A 25,370-nucleotide genomic window follows, 5' to 3' on the forward strand; every position below is an offset into this window, starting at 1 on the left:
CATCTGGGGCGGAGGATTGAGAAATGACGTCCGACCTCTGATGGACATGCATGTTTTGCAGTAATCTCAGTGTCGCGCTAATAAAGGACAACTTTTGGTCTGCACTGCTGATTGTTTGGGCTGTATCTAAAGCTGTGTTTTCTCTGTACGGAATCACTCAGGAGTTGGTTGTTCTCTTTCTCTCCCCTCTCCCTTTTTGCCTGTCCAGATGTCTTCCTACGATAACATGCTCCTGTGCCAGCCTGTTTCATCTCCTCTGCCACTCAGGTATGCTCTTCTGATGGAATTAGATCTGCTGCTAGCTAGAAGTTTCGCCTGGACTTCTGCCTGGACCAGTGTGTCGCGTGAAACTACGCTCTGGCTCATGCGGGACCATGTTCAAAGTGTAACTCTTAGTATATAAACAGGTTGGGATGAGTTTGCCTGTGAGATCGATTTATCCCACGCATGCCTACTTGACCACTGCAATCTGAAGAACTGGGACTGTTGCAGGTGCCACGAAATACCACTATGTGTTTATAATAAATTGATATATCATCGTGGCAGCACGCAAACCTTGGAACTCCCTGCCTATTGACAAGCACCTTTGCTAGATTCCTTTCAGTGCCTGCTTAGGAATGCTTTAAGGCAAGCCTATCCTAGACATGTGGAACACGGGTGGCGCTGTGGGATAAACCACAGAGACTAGAACTTGCCGATCAGAAGGTCGGCGGTTCGAATCCCCACGACGGGGTGAGCTCCCATTGCTCGGTCCCTGCTCCTGCCAACCTAGCAGTTCAAAAGCACATCAAAGTGCAAGTAGATAAATAGGTACCGCTCCAGTGGGAAGGTAAACAGTGTTTCCGTGCGCTGCTCTGATTTGCCAGAAGCGGCTTAGTCATGCTGGCCACATGACCCAGAAGCTGTATGCCGGCTCCCTCGGCCAAGAAAGCGATATGAGCGCCGCAGAGTCGTCCGCGACTGGACCTAATGGTCAGGGGTCCCTTTACCTTTACTATCCTAGACATGTAGTATCCTGACATGTGTTTTAATCTGGGTTTTTAAAAACTATTTTAACTATTAAAATGTTTCAAATAACTGCTTTTAACTGCTTTTGTTTCCACTGTGTACATTTAAAGGTAAACTTAACAGTAAGCAAAGATGAAACCATATCGGCCTTCACATGGCTGCATAGGCTTCCCTAAACAAAAATGCTTTTGTGTAGGTGCCAAAAAGTTTTAAATTAAATTCAGTAGTAATTTTTTCATATGGAATTACTGGGGGCCAGTGGCGTAGCATGGATTGTCAGCACCCGGGGCAAGGCAAGTAATTTGCGCCCCTAATCCGTGGATTTTAGCAGGGGGCAGAGAGCTGCGAGTGTGAGTGCGCACCCCCCCCCCAGATGTTGCGTCCGGTGCGGCTGGCCCCCCCTGCACCCCCCACGCTACGCCACTGCTGGGGGCTGGTGGAAAAGCTGCCTTGATCTTTGCCTCAGGCGTCAAAATGCCTTGGGCCGGCCTTGTTATTTGTATATAATGTGGGAGAATGTAACCAGACTAGCATTCCTGGGGTAGTGGAACTGAGCACGTTGGGTTCTTAAAGGGCTTGGGGAGTCAGTTGCCTTTTCACCGACCAAGACCTTCTTTCCTTACAGTGGCGCCAGCTTCCTCACACTGCTGCAGACACTGGGTCCCGAAAACGCCGTGGCCCTCCTTGTGGCGGTGCTGACGGAGCAGAAGCTGCTCATCCACTCTCTGCGGCCAGACGTCTTGACCAGCGTGGGCGAAGCCTTGGTCTCTGTGAGTCGGGGCTCCTGGGTGGCCTTTGGGGGTTCAGGTGGGGCGGAAGACAGGGGGGCAGCAGTAGGCAAAGCCAGTAAGAGGTGGAACCAGAGACCATGACAGGCAGAGCCAGCTAAACCCACATTCACCCCATACCTTTAAAGCTCTATGATGCTGGTTTCAACCACTATATTCTTCCCCTCAAGAATTCCACCATGATTAAATGGGCCGGCCCAAGACTTCGGCCATAACATAGATATGAGCCAATGGAAAGAATAGAATAGAATAGAATAGAATAGAATAGAATAGAATAGAATAGAATAGAATTTATAATTTATTCCCTGCCCATCTGGCTGGGTTTCCCCAGCCACTCTAGGCGGCTTCCAACAAAGTATTAAAATACAGTGGTCTGTTAAGCATTAAAAGCTTCCCTAAACAGGGCTGCCTTCAGATGTCTTCTAAAAGTCTGGCAGTTGTTCTTCTCTTTGACATCTAGTGGGAGGGGTGGGTGGGAAAACTTATGGAAAGTAAACTGGAAATTTACAGTGTGCTAAAGCAGCGAGCCTCTTGGGCTTGCCAATCAGAAGGTCGGCAGGTTCAAATCCCCGCGGCGGGTTGAGCTCCCATTGCTCGGTGCCTGCTCCTGCCAACCTAGCAGTTCAAAAGCACGTCAAAGTGCAAGTAGATAAATAGGTACCGCTCCAGCGGGCCTTTCTGTGCGCTGCTCTGGTTCGCCAGAAGCGGCTTAGTCATGCTGGCCACATGACCCGGAAAAACTGTCCGCAGACAAACGCCGGCTCCCTCGGCCTGAAAGCGAGATGAGCACCGCAACCCCAGAGTCTTTCGCGGCTGGACTTAACTGTCACAGGGGTCCTTTACCTTTTTTATACTCTAAGGGACAACCTTTTAAAAATGTTATATCGTTGGTATTTGACCCCTGGAAACTATCAAAAATGTATAGAAGCGTCCCCAATATCTGCCGGTGATGTGGAGAAACATGCGGTACCAAGTATCATATGTGGTGGGTGTGTAAAAAGATCAAAGCCTTCTGGAATGATATTTATTTAGAACTTTAAAAAATGTTAAAAGTAAAAGGTGAAGGGTCGCTTACAGCACATAAAAATTTTTCAATACCCAGAGTGGTTTAACCAGGCATAGGCAAACTGGTCCTGTTAGCTAGGGATGATGGGAGTTGCAGTCCCAAAACATCTGGAGTTTGCCTATGCCTGGGTTTAACAACACTTCTTCCCAGGAAACTCTGGGAGTTGTAACTCTGTGAGCAGGAATTCTCATCACCCGTAGGGGGGGGAGAGAAGCTTGAAGTGGGATAGCACTGCTTTAAATGTGCAGTGCATATGGGCCCCCGGTTTCCTCCATCTAGGCCTCGCAACGTATTTTTATTCCCCTGCCAGATCCTTCCAAGGCCCCCAGCCCTCACCTCTGCGTTTGCTCCCCCCAGATGATATTCCCGCTGCACTGGCAGTGCCCTTACATCCCCCTCTGCCCGCTCACCCTGGCCGACGTGCTGTGCGCCCCGGTGCCCTTCATCGTCGGGGTCCACTCCAGCTACTTCGACCTCTACGACCCGCCGCACGATGTCATCTGCGTCGATCTGGACACCAATACCATCTTCCAGTGAGTGCCGCAAGCAGATATGGGGGCGCGACCTGCTCCCCATCCCCCTTGCAAGGACTCCCCGCCGCCCCCTTCCATAGCTGTCAACTTACAGATTTGAAAATAAGGGACCAGCAGCCTCGAAAATAAGGGATCAGCAGCCAAAATGAGGGATCAACAATTACTTTTATAAAATACATATTTTGTTGCGTGCAAATGGCTTTAGATACCTATTAGGTCCATAAATTACCATATAGCATATCTTCGACACAAAAAAACAGCAACAATTTGTTGTTGACAAAGCAAGCTGGACATAGAAAGGGCCCCATTACCTTCAGTACAGGGGTGTCAAACTCAAATTCATTGAGGGCCGCATCAGCAGTTTGGTCACCCTCAAAGGGCCGGTTGTATCTGTAGGACTATGTGTCCACTCTTTATTATCATAAATAAAAACAAGTGGAGGTTTCCTGAATGCATGTAAAGTGGAGGTTTCCTGTGTAGAACGGCCGGCGCCGCTAGAGGGCAGACGTTCTCTAGCTTGTAGGCTGCCACACATGCGCTGAAGAGGCGGCTTTCTTGTGTCAAAAAAAAAAAAAGCGAGAATAAAAGGTGAAGGCTGGTGGCCGCCGGTGGCTACACGGGCCACATGACGAGGTCTGGCGGGCCGGATTCAGCCCGCGGGCCTTGTGTTTGACACCCGTGCCTTCAGTAGCTTATTTAAGAGACATCATCAATAAGGGACAGCAGTGGGACATGGCGCTGGAATAAGGGACTGTCCTGCCAAATAAGGGACGCTTGGCAGCTATGCCCCCTTCTCTCTCTTTTTAAACTTGTTCGTTTTATTAAATTTTAAGAGATCGGCACAAATCGTATCTGCATCAATATAAATGACTTTCAGGGTTTAAGATCTCCCTCGTTCGTATTACAGTAATTAGCAAAGGGTGCCCCCCCCCACTTCGTGTGGAGCAGTGGTTAGAGTGTCGGGCCAGGTGCTAGGAGACCAGGGTTTGAATCCCCACTTGGTCACGAGGCTCACTCCCTGGGACAAGTCCCTGCCTCTCAGCCTAAGCTACCTCACAAGGTTGTTGTGGGATTAAATGAAGAGAACCGTGAGGCCATCTTGAGCTCTGTGGAGAAGAAAATGAGGTGGGATATAAATGCTACAAATAAATAAATAATAATAATAATAATAATAATAATAATAATAATAATAATAATTTTATAAAAATTATTTATTATTTATACCCCGCCCATCTGGCTGGGGTATAAATCATACTTTATGGGTTAAAATAGTTGTTTTTTGTTAATTCAAGGTTCTTCAGCGGCCATTCCTCTATAGATAAATCTGTGGGTCTCTCCATTAGTATCCCATTGTTCCTCCAAGGAGCTCAAGGTAGGGAATACGGCCCCCTTATTTCCCCCCCTCTGTGACGTAGGGTAGGCCGAGAGTGAGCGGCTGGCCTGAGGTCACGCCCAGCAAGTTTCATGGCTCAGAGGGGATTCGAACCCTGCTCTCTCCCAGCTCCTCTTCCAGAAGTCTGGCCACACTGGATCTCACTCCCCGCTTGCTGTTTGTCTTCGTGCAAGCTTTCCCTGATGGGGAATCAGTGCAGCTGGGGAATCTGTTTTCAAAAGAGCAACTCTGGGAGGGGGTCCTCTCTGCAGGTGGGGAGCAGGCAGGGAGGGGTGGGGGAACGCCGTGGCTGCAGGGCGGGCCAGCAGGAGGCACTAACCGTAAAGGCAGCTTTCCTCCATGCGCAGGTGCGAGGAAAGGAAGCTGCTGTCAACACGGTCGCTGCCTCGGAAACCGTGCAAGGTGCTCTTGGCTTGCTTGAACTCCCTGTACCATCAACTGGATGAAAGTGAGTAGTCAGTGCATGCAGTGAAGGGAATTAGGATCAGAGGGGATGCAAATGATGTGACACAAAACCATGGCTAACGCTCCTCTTTTTCCTCCAAACAAGCAAGAGGCATAACCATGGTTCATGTCATGGACATATTCCACCCCGGTAGAAGCACTCAGGGAAGGGGTGCAACAGGGTCTGTGTGGGAATCTGGCCAGGGGAAGTCCCGAGAGAAAAATAGAGAGGCCCGGAAGGCCCTCCCCTAGGTCTGCGGTTCCCTGTTGTTAATGTGAGCCAAGGTTTATAAACCAATAAACCGTGGTTTAGGCCTCTCTATCTGACCCTTGGTACTTTCCTCAGGCCACACCCCTCAGAACTCCTCGCTGCCACGCCCCTCTCTCCAGGCCACACCCCTCAGAACTCCTCGCTGCCACGCCCCTCTCTCCAGGCCACACCCCTCAGAACTCCTCGCTGCCACGCCCCTCTCCCCAGACCACACCCCCTCATCAGTTGTTCCGCCTGGCCTTTGGCTTGGAATCAACTTGATCCCCTCCCCCTCTTTCCCTTTTCCTTTCTCCTTCTGTGATGGAACTCCTATTTGGGGACTTCCCTGGCTTTTTCTGGCCCACGTAGGAACAGTCTGGATAGTTGGCCTTGGTGAAGATTTGACGTTTTCATCCCCCCAAAAGTTTTTGCTTTGAGTTTCTGCTGAAATGAGGCTGCATCTTAATGTTGTATTTTAATCTTGTTTTTCAGTTTTTATTTTAATCAATTGTTTTTATATCTGGTGTTAGCCGCCCTGAGCCCAGTCTTGGCTGGGGAGGGTGGGGTATAAATAAAATTTATTATTATTATTATTATCATCATCACCAACCCTGCTTCGCACCCTCTTTGAGTGTTTTGTCCTGGCTGTGGATGTGCCCCTGAGCTCTGATCTTGTCTCTTTGCTTGCCTGGGTGCATGATAGAGAGGCGGCCCCAGGACCAACATTTTGGGGGATTTTACAACAGGAAATAAACTGCCACAAGGGCTGGATTCCATCAGCAGGCGCTCAGGATTAGGCCCTCAGGCCGGACTTTGAACATGCCTGGCTTACAAACTTTTATTGCAACCATTTCTGACTCATAAAATTTGGGAATGATACCCATACGAAGATGGGTCCGAGCCCCACGTTGGGCAAAAAAAAACTACCCGTATTGGACTAGATGAACCTTGTGGTTCTCCTTCCAGCTCTACAATTCTATGATTCTGTGGGGTAATCCTGCTGACAGGAGCCCTGACAGGTTGGCCACCCAGCCTCCACTTAGAAACCATGAGGGCAGACTTTCTCAACCTGTGGTTCCCCAGATGTGGCTGGACTACAACTCCCAACATCCCAACTAGCAAGGCCAGAGCTCAGGGATGATGGGAGTTGTAGTCCAACCACATCTGGGGACCCACAGGTTGAGAACCGCTGCACTAGGGGAAGAGAGCTTGAATACCTCTCCTTAATTTAATAATTATTTAGTTAAATTTGTTAAGTTAAACTAACTGGAAATAGCTTGCAGATACTTAATGGGCTTAGGATTTTATCTATGTTAAGTGATGAATTAATATGTTTAATTCTATAAGGTGAAGATTTAAGGATGTTAATGTTTAAGTTAAATTTCTTAAAAATTGGGATTTGGAAAACCGTTAAAAGGACATGAAATGAAATTCAACCCAGGGGATGAGAGAAAGTCACTTAACAAAGTTAACAACTGTAATTTTTAATAAGGCTATGATTTATGATTGTTTTGTTTGTTTGTCTTGTGTCTTTGTTTGTTTGTTTGTTTATAATATTGTGAAAACCAATAAATTTTTTTGGGGGGGGGATGAATACCTCTCCTGAACGCCCTTGTCGCCCTCTCCTCTGCAGTGTACAACCGGCCCGTCGAGGAAGCGACCCTGGAATTCCTGCTGACCGACTACGACGTCATCTACGGCCGGCGGAAACAGCTGGAACTGGATATCCAGGGGGCTTTCCTGCGCTTCATGGCCTGCCTCCTGAAGGGCTACCGCTGCTACCTCCTGCCCATCACCCAGGCACCCTCTGAGAAGACCCGCGACTCCAGTAGCCTCTTCAACCTCCAGGGTACGGCAAGAAAAGGGAGGGAGCTGTTGCGGCTCCCGGGTCCTGCTTGAGGGCTTCCCCTGGAGGAGAGGATGCTCGGCTAGAGGGGCCACGGGCCTGATCCACCAGCCAGGCTCTTAGAACCGTAGAAATGTCTGGCCCAGCTCCCTGCAATCTTTTGCCCCACGTGGGGTTCAAACCCACGACCTTGAGATTAAGAGGCTCATGATCTTCCGACTGAGCTATCTTCTTATGTTCCAGTGAGGGAGGGCATATTCATGGAGGATATCAGCAGCTTCTGGTCGCAGGGACTATATTCTGCCTCCCAAGGTGAAATAGGCCATCGAGACATATAAAATGTAGACATGTGTTTTAGTTTGATTTTCAGCTTTGTCGTTGATCTTTCCTTTTGAATTCTTTAAAGGGTTGTTTTTCTGATAATTTCGTCGCTTTATTTTTGCAAAACCCCTTTGAGGTTTTCTGCTTGTTTTCTGCAATCATACAGTAGATAAATTTTACGAGATGCGTACATAACAACAACAAAATGTTTGAGGCTTTTTGCTTTTTTTTAATAAGCGGTATACAAACTTTATGAAATGTGTTTTACGACGCAGGTGTTAGCCTGGTTTTTAGCTTTGGTGTGGATCTGAATTATTTTTTCCAATTTTTAAAATAGCTGTTTCATCGTTTTATTTTTTGCAAAACCTCTTTGAGATTTTTTGCTTGTTTTCTGCAATCATACAGTCCATAAATTTCATGAGATGAGTAGATAACAACAGCAACAACAGCAGCAATATCTTGAGTGCAGATTTGAACCTGAGTCTTACCTGGCCCAGTGCTCTAACCACTACACCACCACTGCCTCCCATTCCCCCCCTCTCCTCAATCCAGGCTTCCTGAAGTCACGTGACCGGGCGTATCACAAGTTTTACGGTCAGCTCCTCCGCACCCAGCTTTTCACGCAGTTCATTGAGGAGTGCTCCTTCGTCAACGACCGCCACACATCCCTAGAGTTCTTCGACTCCTGCGTGGAGAAGGTGACAGGAAGGGAGCTAAATGTGGGTTCAGCTGGGGCCCAGGAAATGGGTGCTGTACAGATCAGACTATTGAACAGTCAAAATGAGATTTGGTGAATTTCATCTGTCGAGTGTGCTACTTAAAGCAATGGGGGGATACTTCAGTCGAGGGTGGGTGGCTGTTCCCGCAGAACTTAATCCAGTCCCAATACAGTGGTACCTTGGTTCTCAAAAGCCTTGGTACTCAAACAACTTGGAACCCAAACACTGCAAACCCAGAAGTAAGTGTTCCGGTTTGCGAACTTTTTTGAGAAGCCGAATGTGCTCCGTTTTGAGTGTTACGCTTCCGATTTGAGTGCCATGCTTCCGTTCTGAGTGTTACACTGAGGTCTGTCTGGTTTTGCTATTTATTTTGCGTTTTTGTTTTTGCGGATCTTTTTGTTTTGTTTTTGTGACTGTCTGGAACCCAGTTCAGCTACTGATTGTGTGACTGCAGTACATTGTTTATTGCTTTTATTTTATGGCTCAATGGTCTCGTTAGATAGTAAAATTCATGTTAAATTGCTGTTTTTAAAAGTCTGGAATGGATTAATCCATTTTGCTTTACAATGGTACCTCGGGTTACATACGCTTCAGGTTACAGATGCTTCAGGTTACAGACTCCGCTAACCCAGATATAGTACCTCGGGTTAAGAACTTTGCTTCAGGATGAGAACAGAAATCGGGCAGCGGCAGCGGGAGGCCCCATTAGCTAAAGTGGTGCTTCAGGTTAAGAACAGTTTCAGGTTAATATGCTACAACAGCAGCAAGAATACTCATCGCAAAGTACTGGAAGACACAGGATCTACCCACTCTGGAAGAATGGCAGATGAAAATGATAGATTATATGGGACTGGCAGAAATGACCGGCAGAATCCGAGACCAGGGAGAGGAGTCAGCGGAAGAAGATTGGAAGAAATTTAAGGACTATCTACAGAAACACTGTAAAATTAATGAATGTTAGAATGATGTCGGATAGAAATTAAGTGGTTTCTGGCTGTAATGCTTTAAGAGAATATGGAAAAAAAGGTTTAGAAGCAGGTTAAAATTTATCGATAAGGATTTGCTGAATTAACAATTTGAATTGGAATACAAAAAAGGGAGGTACGAGGAGGTCTGGGAAACAAGTTAAGGGAAAATAAGTAATGGAAATTTTCTGTGTTTTTAATTATTCTTATTTTTTGTATTTTTGTTATTTTTTATTTTTTATTTTTTATTTTTTTCCTTATTGTATTAATATTGAAAACTTTAATAAACATCTTATAATAATAATAAAAAAAGAACAGTTTCAGGTTAAGAACGGACCTCCAGAACGAATTAAGTACATAACCAGAGGTACTACTGTACTTTCTTTGGGAAAGCATGCCTTGGTTTTGGAACGCTTTGGTTTTGGAACAGACATCTGGAACGGATTAAGTTTGAGAACCAAGGTGCCACTGTAAGGCTTTTTCAGTCGACAAGAGCGCCTTCAAATGGTCATTAAATTTAAAAAAGGACTTTAGAAAGTGACCGCTTCCTAGATCCCCTGATGTGAGGCCATGATGCCACGTTAATGCACTTCACAAGATCTCTCTTTCTCCTGCCATCGCTGTTCCTGCTCAGGTGCAGGTGGAGCTGGAGAAGATGGAGGAATCTCCCCTGATTGAACTAGACGACACTCATGGCAGCGAACACACCGTCTTCATCATGCCCCCGGAGGAGCCCGCCGGACCCAATGGCACTGAGCTGCCACCACGCTACCAGTGAGTTCTGCTGGAATCACAGCATGGCAGAGTTGGGAAGGGGCCCCTCAGGAGTCATCCAGCCCAACCCTCTGTGATGCAGAAATCACAGCTAAAGAGTCCCTGGCCGAACAGCTCTTACTCTCAGGACGTTCCTCCTAACCTTTAGTGGGAACTTCTTTTCTTGCAACTTGAACGCCTTGGTTCAGGTCCTGCCTCCTGGAGCAGCGGAAATCTAGCTTGCTCCACCTTCGACGTGACAACCCTCCAAGTGTTTGAAGAAGACTTCTGTGTCACTTACCTTAACACACATGGATTTTGTGTGTATAAATTGGGGTGTGGGAGAAACGTAAACAGTTTAGATAATTTTGTTCAAACGTTGAGAGAGAGCATAGCTTGAGATTTCATTTTGGGGTTTTTTTTTTGGTTGCATCAGAATGTTGATCGTACTCAGATAAGACCCTTTGAAATTAATTAGTGGGCCTGCAATCATCCCGGTCACACCTTGAGGTGACCAGCAGAAACCAGCACTACTACCAGTCCGTGTCAGCAATATTGAGCTAGATGCACCAACCGTCCAACTCAAGTGACCCATTTTCCTATTTATTCAGAACAGTGAGGACTAGAATCTTACTTTCCTTTTGCAGGAAGAGGCTGCCGCTCAGTGCTAGAGCATCTGCTTTGCAAATTTGCATGAAAGAGTGAGAGCTGCTGACCGTCAGTGTGGTCAGTTCTGAGCTAGGGGGACAGCGGTCTGATTCTGTATATGACCGTTCCTATGTGCCTGTTTAGAACTACTCAGAAGCAGGAGGTCTAGAAACTGGCTTTATTTTAAGGGGGAAGGCCACAACTCAGCCGACCGCCTCCTTCTCTCTCTTCACTCCAGGTACGACGGCTTCCCCAGGCTGCAGGCCAAGCTCTTTGAGCGGCCCCAGGACCAGCTCATGCCCTCACTCTGCCAAGCCCGGACCAGCGCTCCCAGCAGCCCAGCTCCACGCAGGACCAAACAGGTAGGGTTTGCGCCTGGGTTTGCAGCAGTGGCTACAGGTGTCCCCAGCCACTCTGTGCCTTATAGCTGTTGAATGGTTTCTTTAAATATTAAGGTTCATTATTGTTCCACAAGATGTGTATCTCTTTAAAGGCCTGAGCAAATATCATGACCTAGTTATACAGCAGGTGCTGTTAAGTTGTGTTAATTAAGCTGTGTCAGCAATTGGGTATAGTATATAAAGAGCTGCGTGTACCTCTCTCAGTACCCTGGTGAATGGGTCATACTTATAGATTTAATGTAATTTAATGTCAGAGGAGTTTTTGTTTTTGTAATTAAAGCCAAGCAAAAGTTATTTTTGCATTTCTTCATTGTTTCCTGAATGTGTGGTCTCCCCAGCACGCTTTCTGCAGCGCAATTAATCTGCTAAATAACCAACAATGGAACATAAAAAATTGTAAAACATGAGACATAAAAAAATTCCCGATACAGGGTTGCCTTCAGATGTCTTTCTAAAAGTCAGATAGGTGTTTATTTCCTTGACATCTGATGGGAGGGTGTTCCTCAGAATGGGCGCCACTACCAAGAAGGCCCTCTGCCTGGTTCCCTGTAACCTCACTTCTCGCAGGGAGGGAACCGCCAGAAGGGTCTCGGAGCTGGACCTTAAGGGCACTTTCACATTGCACATTTAAAGCGCTGTGTGTGAAATATCATTTTAAATAGACATGGCTTTCCCCCACAAGGGATTCTGGAAACTGTCATTTGTTGAGGGTGCTGAGAGCTGTTAGGAGACCTCATTCCCAGAGCTGTTTTGACATTTAATCCCTCTTCCCAGGGAACTCTAGGAGTTATAGCTCTGTAAAGGGAATAGTGGTCTCCTAACTCGCAGCACCCTTAACTGACCACAGTTCCCAAGAGTCCTGCGGAGGAAGCCATGATGTTTTGAAAAGATACCACAGGGCTTTAGTAGTAGGGTTCAGATGTGGCCTAACCCTGCTTGATTAACTTCAGCAGGTCTGCTCTGGGTAGAAATAACCCTGGCTAATCCCTGTTGGGGACGCGGGTGGCGCTGTGGGTTAAACCACAGAGCCTAGGACTTGCCGATCAGAAGGTTGGCGGTTCGAATCCCCGCAACGGGGTGAGCTCTCGTTGCTCGGTCCCTGCTCCTGCCAACCTAGCAGTTCGAAAGCACGTCAAAGTGCAAGTAGATAAATAGGTACCACTCTGGTGAGAAGGTAAACGGCGTTTCCGTGCACTGCTCTGGTTTGCCAGAAGCGGCTTAGTCATTCTGGCCACATGACCAGGAAGCTGTACGCCGGATCCCTCGGCCTATAGAGCGAGATGAGCGCCACGACCCCAGAGTCGGTCAGGACTGGACCTAATGGTCAGGGGTCCCTTTACCTTTACCTTAATCCCTGTTGACCTTGGGCTACAGTGCAGTTGAGAAATAAATTGTTCGAGTTCACTTGTGACCTTCTCCCCCAAACCCCACAAATCTTCCCCACTCGAGGGACGATTCCAAGAGATTCCACACAAAAAAACGCTTATGTCCCTGTGGAGATGGCAGTACCGAATCGGTGGCGCATGCCCTCCTGGCTTGCACGCTTTATAAAGACTTGAGGAATGAGATTATCACCCCTCTTTTATTGTCCATTCCGGGTCAGCCACCCTCTGCCACAGTGCCCTTTCTCTTGGCAGATCATCAAGATGAGAAGGTGACAGCAAAGGTTGCAGGGTTTTTTTAGCTGAGGCAATGAGAATAAGATCCACTATCTGACTATTGATTCAAAACCCTAAAAATGTATTTTATATAATTGACTTTTTATTTCTACTCTTTGTATATCGTATTGTTGTTTTATTGCTATGGCCGATGGCTGACGCAAATAAAGATTCATTCATTCATTCCCCATCCCTTACAGGAAATGAAGGTAGCCCAGCGGGTGGCTCAGAAGTACTCTGCGATGCCTGATATGTGGGCTAAGTGCCTGCTTGGGCACTGCTACGGCCTGTGGTTCATCACGCTGCCCACCTATGTGCGGGCTGCAACCTCTAAGGTCCGGGCCCTGCAGACAGCCTACGAGGTGCTCAAGCAGATGGAGACAAGGAAGGTGGTGCTTCCCGATGAGGTAGTTGCTGGAGCCTGATGCCGTCTGAACCTGCTGCTTATAATAAATAATAATAATAATATTTTTTTATTTATACCCCGCCCTTCCCGGTTCAGAAAACCGGGCTCAGGGCGGCTAACAACAGATTTAAAATACTTAATTGAACCAACAACAAAAAAACAGCATAAAATACAGTATAAAACGTGAATAACAATAAATTCAGAATATAGGGGGGAAATCCATCCCATAAACATTAGATGATCACCAGGGCTAGCTGGCTAAATTAGTCCTATTTGGGCCAGCGAGGAGACCAGGGGAGAATTAGCTGTGGGATCCCAGAGCAGGTAATCTTCATAAAAAGGGGAGGGGGAGGGAAGGAAGGGGAATAAAAGATCAGGCTAAGTTCAAATTGAAAGCCAGGCAGAATAGCTCTGTCTTAAAGGCCCTGTGGAAGGAGGTTAAATCCTGAAGGGCCCTAGTCTCATGGGACAGAGCATTCCACCACGTCGGGGCCATCACTGAAAAAGCCCTGGCCCTGGTGGAGGATAGTCTGACTTCCACCTCTAAACTATGATTATTCATGGACCTTAAGGTCCTCTGTGGGGCAGACCAGGAGAGGCGGTCCCGTAAATACAGGGCTGCCTTCAGATGTCTTCTAAAAGTCTGGTAGTTGTTGTTCTCTTTGACATCTGATGGGAGGGCGTTCCACAGGGCGGGTGCCACTACCGAGAAGGCCCTCTGCCTGCTTCCCTGTAACTTGGCTTCTCGCAGTGAGGGAACTGCCAGAAGGCCCTCGGCGCTGGACCTCAATGTCCGGGTAGAACGATGGGGGTGGAGACGCTCCTTCAGATATACTGAATTGTAGGTCTGTCATGTGGGATTATCCCTTGGCAAGGGGTAAGGCAGGGAAGGGGATAAGCGACCCATAACCGTTCATGCCCTCTCTTTGCCCTCCCGCTTCTCAGGTTTGCTACCGAATCCTGATGCAGCTGTGTGGTCAATACGGCGAGCCTGTCCTCTCCGTCCGAGTTCTGCTGGAGATGAAGCGGGCTGGCATTGTGCCCAACACCATCACCTATGGCTACTACAACAAGGTACCTCGCTTGCAGACCTCTCCACTTTCCCTCGTTCTGCCTTGGCTTTGCCAGAGGGCATTCTGCTTCAACAGGTCACAGGGTATAAGGATGTTTGTCCGGCATCTGCTGTTCCCCCTGGGGCTCGACGGACCTGCAGAGAGAAGTGGCAGTGATTATGAGAGGTTTTCTGGCCCAGAGTCAGGCCTGAAAAGACAGATCAGGACCCTGGAGAGCTCCGAGCAAGCCCAGCTGGCTGAGCTATGGGAGATGTTGTCTCAGCGCAAGGCTGAGAGGGCTTGGAACTGGTACCTGCAGGCCTGTGCTCCTGTGTGCTTCGGGAATGGAAGGTGCTGTAGGGAACTTGCCCAGGGGACTCTGAGGAAAATTGAAAGAGCCACATATTCAGGCCAGGAAACTGCAAAAGAAAAACCATGCCTAGTTCCGCCCCTAAGCATTATTTCTCACCCAATTTAGGCAGGGGACGAAAGCTTTATAACTGGGGATCAAAATCCTTTGCTGATCTTCGGCAAATTGCCCTGAGATCTACCAGTAGTAATAGTAATAGTAATTTATTATTTGTACGCTTCCCATCTGGCTGGGCTTCCCCAGCCACTCTGGGCGGCTTCCAACAAAGATTAAGGTAAAGGGACCCCTGACCATTAGGTCCAGTCGTGGCCGACTCTGGGCTTGCGACGCTCATCTCGCTTTATTGGCCGAGAGAGCCGGCGTACAGCTTCCGGGTCATGTGGCCAGCATGACTAAGCCGCTTCTGGCGAACCAGATCAGCACACGGAAACGCCATTTACCTTCCCACTGGAGCAGTACCTATTTATCTACTTGTACTTTGAAGTGCTTTCGAACGGCTAGGTTGCCAGGAGCAGGGACCGAGCAATGGGAGCTCACCCCGTTGCGGGGATTCGAACCGCCAACCTTCTGATCGGCAAGTTCTAGGCTCTGTGGTTTGACCCACAGCAAAATACATTAAAATGTCACACATTAAAAACTTCCCTGAAGCCTTCAGATGTCTTCTAAATTTCAGGTAGTAGTTTATCTCTTTGACATCTGGTGGGAGGGCGTTCCACAAGGGGGGCGCCACTACCAAGAAGGCCCTCTGCCTTGTTCCCTGTAGCTTTGCTTCTCGCAGTGAGGGAACTGCCAGAAGGCCCTCGGCGCTGGACCTGAGTGTCCGGGCAGAACAATGGGGATGGAGACACTCCTTCAGGTATACTGGGCCAAGGCAGTTTAGAGCTTTAAAGGTCAACACCAACACTTTGAATTGTGCTCGGAAACGTACTGGGAGCCAATGTAGGTCTTTCAGGACCGGTGTTATATGGTCTTGAGATCACAAGAGCTCCCTTCCACCTGCCACTTGCTTTGTTATCCTCTCACCTCCTCCTCCTGCTCATCCATAGGCCATTTTGGAATGCAAATGGCCGTCTGGTACCCAGGGAGGCCGCCTCCGCTGGGCCAAGCTGCGCAACGTCGTCCTGGGGGCCGCCCAGTTCCGCCAGCCCCTGCGGCAGCGGCAGCGCGAGGCAGAATCGCAGAGCGTCAGCGGCCAGTCAGGTATGGAAACCTTGCCTTATGAGGAACGGTTGAAGGAGCTGGGTATGTTTAGCCTGGGAAAGAGGAGAGTTGAGAGGAGACATGATGTTCTGGTCCTGAGGGTTACCGTGCAGCGTGGTCCCAGTCCAGTCCGAGGTCGAGGGTGTGGTATGGGGGCTGTCCGTCAAGGCTGAAACGGGGTCCAAGGCAAGGAGTCGGGTGAGGTCAGGAACTCTGGCAGAAAGCAGGACAGGGTGCCGGCAGGAACAGGTTACCAACAATGTTGCTCCCACAACCTGGGACTGGGGCTGGCTGGCTTTTATCTCCTCTGAAGCATAGGGCGGCCCCGATCCTCAGATGACTCGCCTCTCCTGGCCTGGAGGCGAGCATTCCTCCTGCGGGAACTTAGTTCCCTCCGCCTCTCTGCCCTGAGCCTCTGCAGCTCAGGAGAGGCTGGAGGGTCACTGGACCCAGAGGCAACCTCACCTTCCCCTGACGGGGCTGAGAGTGGAGCATCTGCAGGCAATGGGTCCTCAATCATCTCCAGAGCCAGAGCAGATTCAGCTGGTGTCTGCTCCTGAGGATCCGGCACAGGTGAGGGCCCTTTAGGTTCAAGCCCCAGCCCCGGCTCAGCCGGTCCTGGAGGCGGGGACTCCTGTGCAGGCTGGGATTCCTCAGGTTCAGCCTCTGAATCCGATTCCCAGGCCATCACACAAGATAGCCATCTTCGTATAGCTAAAGGGCTGTCACATGGAAGATGGGGCAAGCTTGGCAAGCCAATGGAAGGGGCCTTGCTACCTCAGGTGTTGCCTGGGAGAACAGCCCCTGGCGGAGGCAGTTCAGGGAGAGAGAAAAACATTGAGGAGGGAGAGTGTTGATGGTTGAAAGGTGCCTTTGAAAGTGTGATTTGATTTCCCCAAACTGCTTTGAGGTGGGGTCTGGGTGGGGGGACGTAAGCAGGTCCAGAAAAGTGTCATCTAGAGGTCATTGGGATGGATATGCTAGCAGGTTAATCATAATGCAAAGGACTTAAAAGGTTTGGTCCGAGCTGGCTGCTGGAGACGGTATTTTTCTCCCTGCTTCCGTTGGCAGAAGGCAGAGGCATCAAGATGCCAGGCTCCCGCTCCCGGTCCCGGTCCAATCTGCAGCGGCAGACGACTTGGTCTGGGGGCAACGTGACTGAGAACCTTCCGTCCACGTCGCTGGTGAAGAGCGGCAGCCTCAGTTTCCCTCAGCAGGAGCCAGAAGCTGGAGTGGCTCGTGGTGAGTTTTGGAGGCTGGCGGAGGGGTCCTTGGAGAGGGGCAACTGAAGGCACCGGACATCTCCTATTTCTTTTCTTCCTTCCTTTCTTTTTTAAAATGGGAGATGGGCGAAATGCATTAAGGATCTCGAAAATAGTTGCAACAGGATCAATATATCCAACAGGGGGAGGAGGGAGAACCTAATAAGAGCCCTTGGATCAGTCAGACCTGAGCACAAGAGCATCGTTCTCTCTTGTGGCTTCCTGCAGCTGGTATTCAAAAGCATCACTGCCTCCGACTGTCGAGTCAGAAGACAGCCGTCGTGGCTATTGGCCTTGATAGCCTTCCCCTCCGTGAATTTGCCCAGTCCCCTTTTAAAGCCATCCACCTTGGTGGCCGTCACTGCCTCCTGTGGCAGGGAGTTCCACAGTTTAACGCTGGATGTCCCTGAGCTCTAGTGTTCCTCTTACTCGCTTTTTCTCTAAACTAGGCCAACACTTCAGCAATACCTTTCTGCCCCGCTGTATCTGCCGAATTCTCTCGCAGGATTCCTGTGGCCATGTGCCAGTGGTGGGCGGGGCTAGAGCCCCAAGTGGGAGGGGCAATGAACATTCCAAGGGCTGTGTGCTGGTGGTGGGTGGGGCCAGAGGCAAAAGTAGGAGGGGCAATGAACATTCCAAGGGCCATGTGCTGTGGTGGACGGGGCCAGAGCCCAAAGTGGGAGGGGCAAGGAGCATGAATTTTATTTCTTACAGTAGGACACTTCCTTACACACATTTGCACACCCCACCTGCCAAGAGGCACAAGCAGAGTCCACGGACAGGTTCCAGCTAGGCAAAAACCATCAAGGAGGGTGCAAAGCAGGGACAGTGCTTGATGTGCCCTGAGAGCTGGATGGCATGGCTTGGAGGGCTGCATTTGACCCCACGCCCTGGCCTAATAATAATAATAATAATAATTTATTATTTATACCCCACCCATCTGGCTGGGTTTCGCCAGCCACTCTGGGCGGCTTCCAACAAAGATTAAAAATACATTAAAATGTCACACATTAAAAACTTCCCTGAACAGGGCTGCCTTCAGATGTCTTCTAAGTCATATAGTTGTTTATCTCTTTGACATCTGGTGGGAAGGCATTCCACAGGGCAGGTGCCACTACCGAGAAGGCCCTCTGCCTGGTTTCCTGTAACTTCACTTCTCGCAGGGAGGGAACCGCCAGAAGGCCCTCAGCACTGGACCTCAGTGTCGGGGCAGAACGATGGGGGTGGAGACGCTCCTTCAGGTATACTGGACTGAGGCCGTTTAGGGCTTTAAAGGTCAGCACCAACACTTTGAATTGTGCTCGGAAACATACTGCTGTAACCCATATCAGTCCTTCCCTGTCCTCTCCCGCTTTGCAGCGACCAAGGGCCTGGGCGCCACAGACCACGGCAGCAGCAGCACGCTCCCCGCCCTGCCCCACTGGCTGCAAGGCCGGGCCGGGAGCTCCGAGGACGGGAGCCTGTCGGACGTCAGCAGCTTCTTGACGGACGAGAGCGACAGGTTGACCCTGAGCAGCGTGGACACTCAGCCGGGCCCGGGGCGGTTGGAAGGCTCTGCCACAGGGTCGGAAAACCGCGGCATAGGGAGCGGCACACCACGCAGAAGCCTGGCCGCCAAACTCCAGCAGCTGCTCTCGCCCATCAAGCGGCCGTCGCTGAGACACGGCGCCACCGCAGAGCATTCGCACGCACGCCGCGGGTCCGAGCAGCGGGAGCTCCCACCTCGCCGCAGCCCGCTGGAAAGCCGCTTGTTGCTTCCTCGCGAGCGCCCGGGCTCCACTGCCTCCGAGGTAGGGAGGCCTGAGCAGCAGGCTGCGCGGTAACCGTGCCAGAGGTGGTTCTGGAACAAAGCAGGTTTTGGAATAAAGGCTTCTGGCCTGTTTAGGCAACTCCTCATTTATGTGTGTTCAAGGGCTGCGTCTCGCCAAAGTAGTAATAATAATAATAATAATAATAATAATAATAATAATAATAATAATAAATTTTATTTATATCTCGCCCTCCCCGGCCGAAGCCGGGCTCAGAGCGGCTAACAACAGTAAAATGCTACAACATTCTAAAATCATTTCATTAAAAAATCAGTTCAAATCAGATTAATGGCAACCACTGGGCTAGAGTTCTGTGAGGATTGCCAAAGAAGGGGGTCAGGCTGCGCCTTGGCCAAAGGCCTGGTGGAACAGCTCTGTCTTGCAGGCCCTGCGGAAAGATGTCAAGTCCCGCAGGGCCCTAGTCTCTTGTGACAGAGCGTTCCACCAAATCGGAGCCGCAGCCGAAAAAGCCCTGGCTCTGGTTGAGGCCAGCCTAACCTCCCAGGACCTCCAAGATGTTTTTGTTTGAAGACCATAAGGTCCTCCGTGGAACATACCAGGAGAGGCGGTAAGAGAGACGGTCCCGTAGGTACAAGGGTCCTAGGCTGTATAGAGCTTTAAAGGTTAAAACCAGCACCTTAAACCTGATCCTGTACTCCACCAGGAGCCAGTGTAGCTGGTATAGCACTGGGTGAATGTGATCTCGCAGCGAGGAGTCTCGCCGCGGCATTCTGCACCTGCTGGAGTTTCTGGGTCAGACTCAAGGGCAGCCCCACATAGAGCGAGTTACAGTAATCCAGTCTGGAGGTGACCGTCACCTGGATCACAGTGGCTAGGTCAGGGCGAGAGAGGTAAGGAGCCAACTGCTTGGCTTGGCGGAGATGAAAAACAAACCCGGAAGTGGCATGAAAAGGGGCGAAAACGGCCCTGAAAGAGCGCAAAAATTGGGCGGAACTATGCTTTAGCAATCCCACAAGCCTTTGCAAGTGCAATCCCGCGAGCCCTTGCACCAACCTTTGAGGCCTGGGGAGTCGGAATTTGAGCAAGGAGGTTTGGAGGGAGCGATTGTAGTGTTTGCAGGCCTCTTCAATGGTGTTCCCAGTAAACGCAATTTTGCTTAAGTCTGCGCTGCCTCAGGACTTAACCCCCGTGTAAATGGGGAGTTGCCTCTACCCGGGTTCCTATTATCGCCCTTCCTCCTTGCTTGGTTACTCGATTCACTGTCTCCGTTTGAGGTGTGCGTTATTTCTTGTTACGGTTTATGCTACAAAATTCAACAATTATTCCCCACCCCACCTCACTTTTCTTTGCAACAGAGTTCCGTGTCCCTGGGCAGCGAGTACGATTATTCGAACAGCTCCTTGTGCAGTTTCAACCTCCGGAAATCCACCGATCTGCTGACAGAGTCTCCGGCGGTTGAGGTATATTCCAGCTTGCCGTCCCTAACTCGTTCTGCCTGCATCCCTCAAAAGCTCCTCTCTCCACCATCTGTACTTTAACGTACCGTAGGTGTACTCTCCAAGCATCATAATTAAGCCTCAGTTATTTGCAATGCACTCAATGTGGGGCTGGGATGCGGGTGGTGCTGTGGGTTAAACCACAGAGCCTAGGAATTGCCGATCAGAAGGTCAGCGGTTCGAAGCCCCGCGACGGAGTGAGCTCCCGTCGCTCAGTCCCTGCTCCTGCCAACCTAGCAGTTCGAAAGCACGTCAAAGTGCAAGTAGATAAATAGGTACCACTCCAGCGGGAAGGTAAACGGCATTTCCATGGACTGCTCTGGTTCGCCAGAAGCGGCTTAGTCATGCTGGCCACATGACCCGGAAGCTGTACGCTGGCTCCCTCGGCCAATAAAGCGAGATGAGCGCCGCAACCCCAGAGTCGGTCATGACTGGGCCTAATGGTCAGGGGTCCCTTTACCTTTAATGTGGGGCTGCTTTCGGGGGCTTGATCTGGAGACTCCAGCTGGTTCAAAACACTGCAGCTTGACTGTTTAATTTCATTTAATTTAGTATTACATTTCTACTGTGCCTTTTCTCCCTAGGAGATCAAGGTACATGGTTCCCCCCCCCGCCCCAACTCCAATTCATCCTTGCAACAACCCCAGGAGGTGGGTTAGTCTGAGGGCCTGTGAATGGTCCAAGGTTAGCCGGTGAGCAGATAAACTAGAACTCAGGTCTTGCAGGTCCAAGACTGTCACTGTAACCCTTACACAACACTGTCCCCCACCTTCTCCGCTGAAATACGAGCTCCATTAGGTGCCTCCCGCTCCTGAATTGTTCCTATGCCACAAATAAGAACCGGTTCATCAAGAGCCAGTGCCAGAGCTTGCTTTTTTCCTCTTCCCTCCCTAATCCTTTGCCCTTGTGTGCCGTGACTTTAAGCTTGCAGGCCGGGAACTGTCTTGTTGCAACGGACAGTCTGCAAGCGACTCTTTGCCCTCTGTGATTCTATTGGCCTTTGCCAAGCAAGTTTCTTTCCTGATCTTCCTCAGGTCCTGCTCTCTAGCTGTTCCCGGTGCCAGGCCTGCAGCTCGTTGGTGTACGACGAAGAGGTGATGGCCGGCTGGAGTTCGGACGATTCCAACCTCAACACCACCTGCTCCTTCTGTGCCCGCCCCTTCGTGCCCTTCCTCAGCATTGAGATCCAGGATTTCCAGGCGGCCCCCAGGTCAGAACCCCGGACGGTTCCACTCCCCTTTCATTATAGGGGTGGCCCGGTCAGCAGCACTGGCCGCTGTCCATTGGGACTGGTGGGGCGGAACTTAGGAGGGCCCACCACTTGGTGGCACCAGAGGCAGTGACAGGCAGTGGTTACAACCAATGAAAGGCTCCTAAGACTGGTGGGGCGGAAGTCAGGGAGCTACCAGTAGGTGGCGCCAGAGCAGATGGCTGGCAGTGAATTAGAGAACTGAGACTGTTCTTAACAGCAAACTGTGGTCAGCCTGGAATTGTATGCAATGCTGGGCCTTTTTTCAAAGGAGAACCATTGAAACTAATTTAGGTCCATTTTCAATAGGTCTACTCTTGAGTAGAGCTTGGTTGGATACAGCCCTATGTGTTTGGGTTGTGCCTTTCTCACCTTCAGAGGAGAGCTCAATTCCTCTTTTAAAAAAAAAAAGTCCAAAAAGCAAAAGCAAAAAAACCCCTTCAAATATTCCATGCACCTAGAAATCTAGTATGTCAGGATGATGGAGTCCAGCAGCATCTTCGCCAGCATTCTAGTTTTCTAGGTGCAGGGATTTATTTATTACACATATGGACATGTGATTTTCCCTTTTTTTAAGTAAGGCTCTAGTCCTCATGTTTGCAAAAAAAATAAATAAAAAGGACTAGAATACATTGGCATATATATTGAGTAGATGTTTTTCTCTCCATCATTTCCGCCTCCCCAGCATCGCTGACACCTCGGACACCAGCTCTATCTCCTCCGATTGGCCGCGGGACAGCGAAGCCCCCGCCCCAGGGAGCCAGGGCCCCGTCCTCAGCGACCGCTCCCACTGCCTGTCTCTGGATGAAGCTGAACCGGAACCCGGAAGGGAGTCCAGGGCTGGGTCTCTGTGCAACGGCTTCACCGAGTCTCCGGTGCGGATGGGCTTGAGGGAGAACCTTCTGGGTCTTGCAGCTAGAAAACGGAGGAGTTGCGATGAGAGGAGGAGCAACACGGAGAGCCCAAGGGCCTTATTCCCGTTTGGGCAAGCCCTCGAGGGCCGCGTGATGCCAGTGGTGGGCGGAGCCAGAGGCGAAAGTGGGCGGGGCAACACATGTAAATGGCACCTTTGCACGGCGGGCTAGTTCCTGCTACAGGCAAGAGACTCATCCAGGGAAGCCAGAGGGCATAATCAGGGTTCAAGGGAGGGTAGGACTCAAACCCGTGGCTTCAATCACAGGGAAAAAACACTTAGGGTACAAAGCAGGCCTGGCGAAGGGTGTATATGGAGGGCCGCATCTGGCCCCTGAGCCTGTGGTCCCCACCCTCCCCTCCCCCCATTCTAGCTAGACAGGCCTATTTTGAACCCGGGCTCACCTCCTTGGCATTAAATGCTGCGGACTTGCTTCTGGAACTTTTGAAGTTGGCTTGATGCCGTATGGCCACGTTCGATCCCTACCAGGCATGGCGCCGGGCCTTCGATTTAGCTTCTTTAAAGTAAAATTCAAAAATCAACTTTCTAGTCCTCACCAAAATCTGATACTGCCCCTTGCTTGCCTGGTGTTTGTATGAGTGTGCATGTAGAAATTTATTCATACCCCACCTTTTTACCTGACGGGGCTTAAGCCTGCTTACGGTTAAGAATAAGAACTACCAGAAACATACTGTTACAGAGGTGAAATTCAGATTAATCTCTTGTCCTCCTGTTGCCTCTGGCCCTTCCCACTGTTGCAATGCAGCCCCCAGAAACTTGCCAGGAGGGCAAGTGGAAGGCGGTTCTCCGTCCAGAGCACTGAACCAAGCATTCCCCCTCTGTATAAGTCAGCTTCCTGTTTTCCTACCTATCCATTTTTTTTATCCTGGCCCCTTTTTTATATTGTGGGGTCCAGCGGTAAAGTTGAAAACGGGCGAGAGCAACACAGGGGTTGATGTCAGTCACGACGCCTTCCTTGTTCTTACCCGTGCTTCGTTCCCCCCACTTCCAGGTTCCTCAGGGTCCGGCCCCCGAAGTGGAACACCTGGCCTTTGCCTACCTGAGCCCCTTAGTCCTGCGGAAGGAGCTGGAGACCCTCCTGGAGAACGAGGGAGGGGACTTCCTGTCTCAGCCGGAGCTGGTGGACAACCACCCAATCATCTACTGGAACCTGGTGTGGTACTTCCAGCGTCTGGGTCTGCCCAGCAGCCTCCCCCAGCTGCTCCTGGCCAGCAAGCACTTCCAGTCAGCGCCGCAGGTGAATCATCTCCCCTTCCCTCTTTATCCTCACTGGAACAACCCTGTGAAGTAGGTTAGACCAAGAGAGGTGGGAACCTTCTATGGTCCTCCAACACATTGTTGGACTCCAACTCCCATCAACCCCAGGCAGCCTGGCCCAATGGTCAGGGGTGATGGGAGGCCATTGAGATCTAAAGGACCAGAGACTCCCTGCCCTGGACACACATCCCAACCAATCAGGAATCATATATTAAATACAATTGCAGAGGTGTAAAGCAGGGGCACAGAGCCTGTTGCGCTCCAGAAACTGCTGGACTCCCAACTTCCAGCAGTCAGGGGTGATGGGAGTTTACACCTCTGAAAGTGCATTAAAGCCCTATGCGGCCTAGGACCCACGTACCTACGGGACCGCCTCTCCTGGTATGCCCCGCGGAGGACCTTAAGGTCCACTTCGGAGGTCCCGAGCCTCAAGGAGGTTAGATTGGTCTCAACTAGGGCCAGGGCCTTTTCAGCACTGGCCCCGACGTGGTGGTACGCTTTGTCACAAGAGACTAGGGCGCTGCGGAACTTGACATCTTTCCGCAGGGCCTGCAAGACAGAGCTGTTCCACCTGGCCTTTGGTTTGGACTTGGTGTGACCCTTATGTTTCCCTCCCCTTACGGTATTGATTTATCAGCTATTTTAAAATGAGGCTGCATTTTAAATTGCCTTTTAACCTGTATTTTAAATTGGTTTGTTTGTTTTTCTCTCATCCCCTCTCTTTTTCCCCTATTATGTTTTTACTGTGATTTTATTGGTGTTAGCCGCCCTGAGCCTGGCTCTGGCCAGGGAGAGAGGGGTATAAATAAAATTTATTATTATTATTATTATTATTATTATTATTATTATTATTATTATTACGAGATCTCTGATTGGCTGAGACATGTTTCACACAGTGAGCCTATGGTCCTCCAGGTGTAGCTGGACTGCCACTCACATTAGCCCTGGCCATCCCTGGTGATGGGAGTTGTAGTCTAGCAACTTCTGGTTCCTCCCCACTGCCCTAAAGCAAGTTGTCCAGAAATTGTCCTGTGACTTTCCTACTGTAAGAGATCTGACAGGAAGATCTGCTCAGTAGTGGAACCGTCTCCCTCAGGAGGTTGTGGACTCTCCTTCCTTGGAGAGATTGGGTGGCCATCTGTCCTGGATGCTTTATCTGAGATTCCTGCATTTCGGGGGGGGTTGGACTAGATGACCCTTGGGGTCCCTTCCAACTCTATAATTCCAAGATTATGTTACCAGGGTTGGGGAGGAGCCAGGGTGTGGCCCTCCAAGTGTTGCTAGACTCCAACTCCCCTCATCCCTGACCATTGGCTTCTCAATATGGCTTACACTGCAACTGTGATACTTGGCTTATATTTCAGCTGACGGACCGTTAATAGCATTGCAGTGGTTTTACTGACCGATTGGTTAATTATGCAACATGACTTAAGTTGTACCTGCGGTGTTTCATTATGCCATTGTTATTTATTGTCAGTAAACTGCTTTCGGATCGGTATGAGTGGAAAGCAACATAGAAAGACAGAGTACAGTGGTACCTCAGGTTACATACGCTTCAGGTTACATATGCTTCAGGTTACAG

The 25,370-nt window shown here is 49.9% G+C and overlaps 1 protein-coding gene across 3 annotated transcripts in view; it reads left to right on the forward strand.

Moving 5' to 3' along the window:
- The window catches only part of DENND4B (DENN domain containing 4B), a 56,321-nt gene that overhangs the window by 24,518 nt on the left and 6,433 nt on the right, over window positions 1-25,370 (forward strand). For 2 of the 3 annotated variants that reach the window (XM_053368660.1, XM_053368661.1), the window contains exons 8-24: window positions 209-267; window positions 1,634-1,778; window positions 3,220-3,395; window positions 5,136-5,236; window positions 7,116-7,331; window positions 8,202-8,347; window positions 9,968-10,107; window positions 10,973-11,096; window positions 12,994-13,200; window positions 14,145-14,273; window positions 15,668-15,821; window positions 16,893-17,063; window positions 18,443-18,873; window positions 20,208-20,312; window positions 21,383-21,558; window positions 22,283-22,472; window positions 23,523-23,768. In XM_053368660.1, coding sequence (XP_053224635.1) covers window positions 209-267; window positions 1,634-1,778; window positions 3,220-3,395; window positions 5,136-5,236; window positions 7,116-7,331; window positions 8,202-8,347; window positions 9,968-10,107; window positions 10,973-11,096; window positions 12,994-13,200; window positions 14,145-14,273; window positions 15,668-15,821; window positions 16,893-17,063; window positions 18,443-18,873; window positions 20,208-20,312; window positions 21,383-21,558; window positions 22,283-22,472; window positions 23,523-23,768 — 2,916 coding nt within the window. The remainder of the gene's footprint in view (window positions 1-208; window positions 268-1,633; window positions 1,779-3,219; window positions 3,396-5,135; window positions 5,237-7,115; window positions 7,332-8,201; window positions 8,348-9,967; window positions 10,108-10,972; window positions 11,097-12,993; window positions 13,201-14,144; window positions 14,274-15,667; window positions 15,822-16,892; window positions 17,064-18,442; window positions 18,874-20,207; window positions 20,313-21,382; window positions 21,559-22,282; window positions 22,473-23,522; window positions 23,769-25,370) is intronic. The other variant, XM_053368662.1, reaches the window with a different exon arrangement.

Source organism: Podarcis raffonei, chromosome 16, assembly GCF_027172205.1.
Source record: "Podarcis raffonei isolate rPodRaf1 chromosome 16, rPodRaf1.pri, whole genome shotgun sequence".
NCBI lineage: Eukaryota > Metazoa > Chordata > Lepidosauria > Squamata > Lacertidae > Podarcis > Podarcis raffonei.